General features: G+C 36.8%; 1 protein-coding gene across 1 annotated transcript in view; it reads right to left on the reverse strand.

The window, feature by feature from the left end:
• Positions 1-4,169, reverse strand: part of Dis3l (DIS3 like exosome 3'-5' exoribonuclease) — a 36,929-nt gene that overhangs the window by 7,789 nt on the left and 24,971 nt on the right. Inside the window, exons 8-10 of the mRNA XM_048793214.1 lie at positions 3,571-3,771; positions 1,461-1,708; positions 843-935 (exon numbers count right to left, since the gene is read on the reverse strand). Coding sequence (XP_048649171.1) covers positions 843-935; positions 1,461-1,708; positions 3,571-3,771 — 542 coding nt within the window. The remainder of the gene's footprint in view (positions 1-842; positions 936-1,460; positions 1,709-3,570; positions 3,772-4,169) is intronic.

Genomic DNA, 4,169 nt, shown 5'->3' on the forward strand with positions numbered 1-4,169 from the left:
TTTTTTTTTTTTTTTGGTACCAGGGATTGAACTCGGGCACTCGACCACCGAGCCACATCCCCAGCCCCATTTTGTATTTATTATTAGAGACAGGGTCTCACTGAATTGCTTAGCACCTCACTAAATTGCTAAGGCTGGCTTTTTTGGTGTTAAAAAAATCATATTTGTGTACATATTAAATCTAGGAAAAATCTGGTTATCACCAGGTATGGTGGCGCACGACTGTAGCCCAACAGCTCGGGAGGCTGAGGCAGGAAAATCATAAGTTCAAAGACAGCCTCAGCAAAATTGAGGCACTCAGCAACTCAGTGAGACCCTGTCTCTAAATAAAATACAAAATAGGGCTGGGGATTTGGCTCAGCGGTTGAGTGCCCCTGAATTCAGTCCCCATACCAAAATTTTTAAAAAGTTACTGAGAAAAAGCAATAGGAAAGAACATTTCATTAAATATTTTTTGGAATCTGTGAATTTGGATTATATGATTTTATTACCTATTCAGAGATAAACAAACTTTAACTATAATAAATGAACAACTACCTAAATTCATTATTCTGATGTAGAACAGCTTCAACCAGGGAATGCATGTGTACAAAGCTATTTGTTCCCAGACTAGCTGAATTTAAAAGCTAACAGGGAAAAGAACAGAAAGAGGGGAAGGGAAGGCTGGAGAAATAAAGCTGCCTAAAAATAAGTGTACAGCAGAGTTTAGAGGAGACAGGGAAAGCAGGCCACAGGGGAGAGGGTGGTAAGAGATATTTGGAAGAGGAAAGAGGCCTGAGCAGAGAGCATCAGGTACCTCAAAGGGCCAAGACAAACTTTTAAGATAAAAATAATAAACTCACCTATCAACACCTCCCAGCAGGGAACACAAATCAGCACTGAGGATAGAGGGCAGCATGTCATAGCGACGATCTGCTAAATAATAAGTGGTGGCCCTGTGAATGACACATATGCAGTGACTGACCTTCAGCTGGGAGAAACAGAACTGCTGACAGCATAGGCTGCAGAGAGGTAAATGGCTGAGACCTCAGTACAGATTCCCCAAGGCTGCTGCTCTTCATAAAGTGCAGCAGACTGCATAATAAAATGATTCCCATGTTCCTACTTTTCTAAATGATTCTCCTTTGGGCTGAATATTCTTCCACTGATGTAAGAAAGAAAGAGCAACACAAATCTTGGTCATATAAGAAAAACTGGAGTGTAATGATCCAATGTTTATATAAAAGTAGTATATTACTACATGAAAATTTAACCCATTTCAATTTAGTAGGAATCATGGTGTAAAAAGGTTAAAAAAGGAAAGGTAAATTGACCAAGCTACTATTTAAAGGGGGAACGACCACAACTTTTTTTGGAAGGGATTTTTCAGAATTGTACAAACATTAAATCTTTGCACATCTGAAATTAGCACAGATAAAAAAAATAATAGTCACATACACACACCATGGTGCTGATCTTACCTTGTTCTAGCTTCCACATCAATGTAAGAATTGGGAGCCACAAAGTGTGTTACATCTGCAATGTGGACTCCAAGTTCCAGGTTGCCATTATTTAAGGTTCTGACTGAGAGTGTATCATCCACATCTTCACAACCTTTGGGGTCAATGCTGAACACAAGATGGGTTTTCCTCAAGTCTTTACGTTCTTGTTCCTCTTCGGGACTCACCTTCCAAGGATTTTCTGGTGTGTTTACTGGCATCTCACACATCTACATGAGAGGCCAAATATTCAGCAATTTATATACCACAAGTTTCTATTAAAAAGCTCTCTTACGTTCTCAATGTAACCATGTAGAAATTTATTAATTTCCAATTACCTTCTGCATCAATCTATTTTGCTTCTTTTGATCAATCATTATTTAATGGATGCCCCAGATGTGTCAGGCCCTGGGCGAGGGTGTGGAAAGTAGGAGTCAACAGAAAAGAAAGACCCCCTTGAGGACCTTTGCAATCTGACAGGAAATGTCCCACAATTTCCACCAGCCTCATCAGTTATGCGGGCTAGCACAAAATGAATTAGCAGCTTATGAGTACAAATAATGTAATCCATTTCCAAATGATTCATCTATTTAAATGAAGATTAAGCCTTTTTTTTTTTTCTTTTCAGTACTAGGGATTGAACCCAGTACTGAAACTTATTGAAATACATCCCCAGCCCTTTTTATTTTATGTTTTGAGACAAGGTCTCCCTAAGTTGTGGAGGCTGTCCTTGAACTTGGGATCCTCCTGCTTCAGCCTCCTGTGTTGCCAGGATTACAGATATGCACCAAAATGCCTGGCTGTCCTTGAGCTTTTCAAGTCAAGCCTGGAAAAAAATCAACATGTCCCAAATAATACAAAGCTTATTCCTTAAAGATTATTTAAACAGGACAAATCTAGGACATTTTCTCTCCTTTATTACCTGTTTAAACCATCAATTTGCAGTTAAGTAGGCTGAAAGGGGAGAGAACTCTAGTCTCGTGAAGTCTAATTCACACTTTATTTTATTCTAACATTTTCTCTGCTGCCAAACAAGTCAACAAATAATTTCCAGAAATTAATGTTAAACATAAAAATTTAATAATGTAAAATATTCTAAAATATTTTCTTATTATAGCTCCTGTCCTGTCAAGTACTCTAATGAAAATAAGAATATCCATACACTCTTGATGGTAATGCAAACTGGTCTAATTTTTTCTGAAAAACAATCTGCCAATACATAATGAAAGCTATTTGAATTTTTTATGCCCTTTGACTTGGTAATCTCACTTTAAAGATTACATTCCAAGGGAATGATCAAAAGGGAAAAAAAAGGCAATGTTGATAAAAATGTTTGAAGTAGGATTTTTTATATTACTGAAAAATTAAACAGCCCAAATGCCCAACAATTGAGGAATGTTTAAGCAAACTAGGGTACATCAATATGCAGTAATTTGTCATAACTACTAAAAATAAGTAGGCTATATCAATACATAGACATAATTTTAAGTGAAAGAAGCAGAACAGAAATAAGTGCACTCAATGAATATGGCTATGCAAAAATAATAAACAAGATTTATGGGGATTTTAAAAGACCATAAAGTGATGGAAATGGCTGATGTTTTACGTTCATTGGATTTTTTTTTTTCTGTAAAGGTTACAAAGACTTTTTCAAAATGAGCATGATTTTTTTGACCCATGGGCTGGAGATGTATGGATCAGAGGAGTCTGTTCCCCGTAGTTTTATGAAGCCTCTGGTTGAACAACTCTGAAGGGGAGTAGAGTCCAATGGGTCTATAACCAAGTACATTTACAGTTGTTGAGGATGGATGTATACTGACTGCAGGACATTGACATGTCATTTTTAAGCACAGTTGGAAAATGTAAAAATTTTAGAACTATGAGGCTCTAGGAAACAAATTTTACACTTGAAGCAGACTTCAGTCTGGTTCAAATATGAAATAAAGTGGAGTGAGATTTTTTTCATTACTCTGTGGCTTTAGACAGTGGGTTGTTACATAGCATAAAGATTTTTCTTTCTTAATGATGAAACAACAACAAAAGCAAAAGGAAAATGTGTGCTACTAGATCAAAGGCCTCTGGGAAATCTGACCTGAGCTTCTGAGAAAGGGACAACTGAAATACTGTTTTCCACCAGGATGGTTGCAATCTCCCCTTCCAGATCACCGATTCTTCCTAAAACACGCACAAAATGCCCATTTGGATACACAGATGTTGACTCCCAGGAATCGATGCGCACAACCACCCTGAAGTCCTGCACAAAGGAAAAAATAAAACATGAGTCAAGCACTAGGAGTTAAGTGGTTCAATTAGAAACATCAAGCAAACAAGAGATAAACAGCACTCAGTTCCAAAGAAGGGCAAATTTGCAATACTGGTGTGTGGTGGTTTATTTTATTTATTTTTATTCTTCCTGTTTTATTGAATTGCCAGATGGCATTGCAAATGCTTGGCTCATTGCTTTGAAGGGAGGCATTACCTCTCTACATCAAATAAGTGGGCTGGAAATTTTAGTTTGTTAAAGAAAAGCAGTTGTAATACATTTTAGTTAATACTTGCAACACAGGGATAAACCCAATTATGCATGGTCTAAATTAAGTTTTAAAATGGCAGTCTCAATTTTAAGTGTTTGGGAATTACTTTCTAATTTCTTTTTCTTTTCTTTCTTTATTTCTTTTTTTTTTTTTTTGT

The sequence above is a fragment of the Marmota marmota genome, unplaced genomic scaffold, assembly GCF_001458135.2.
Source record: "Marmota marmota marmota unplaced genomic scaffold, marMar, whole genome shotgun sequence".
NCBI lineage: Eukaryota > Metazoa > Chordata > Mammalia > Rodentia > Sciuridae > Marmota > Marmota marmota.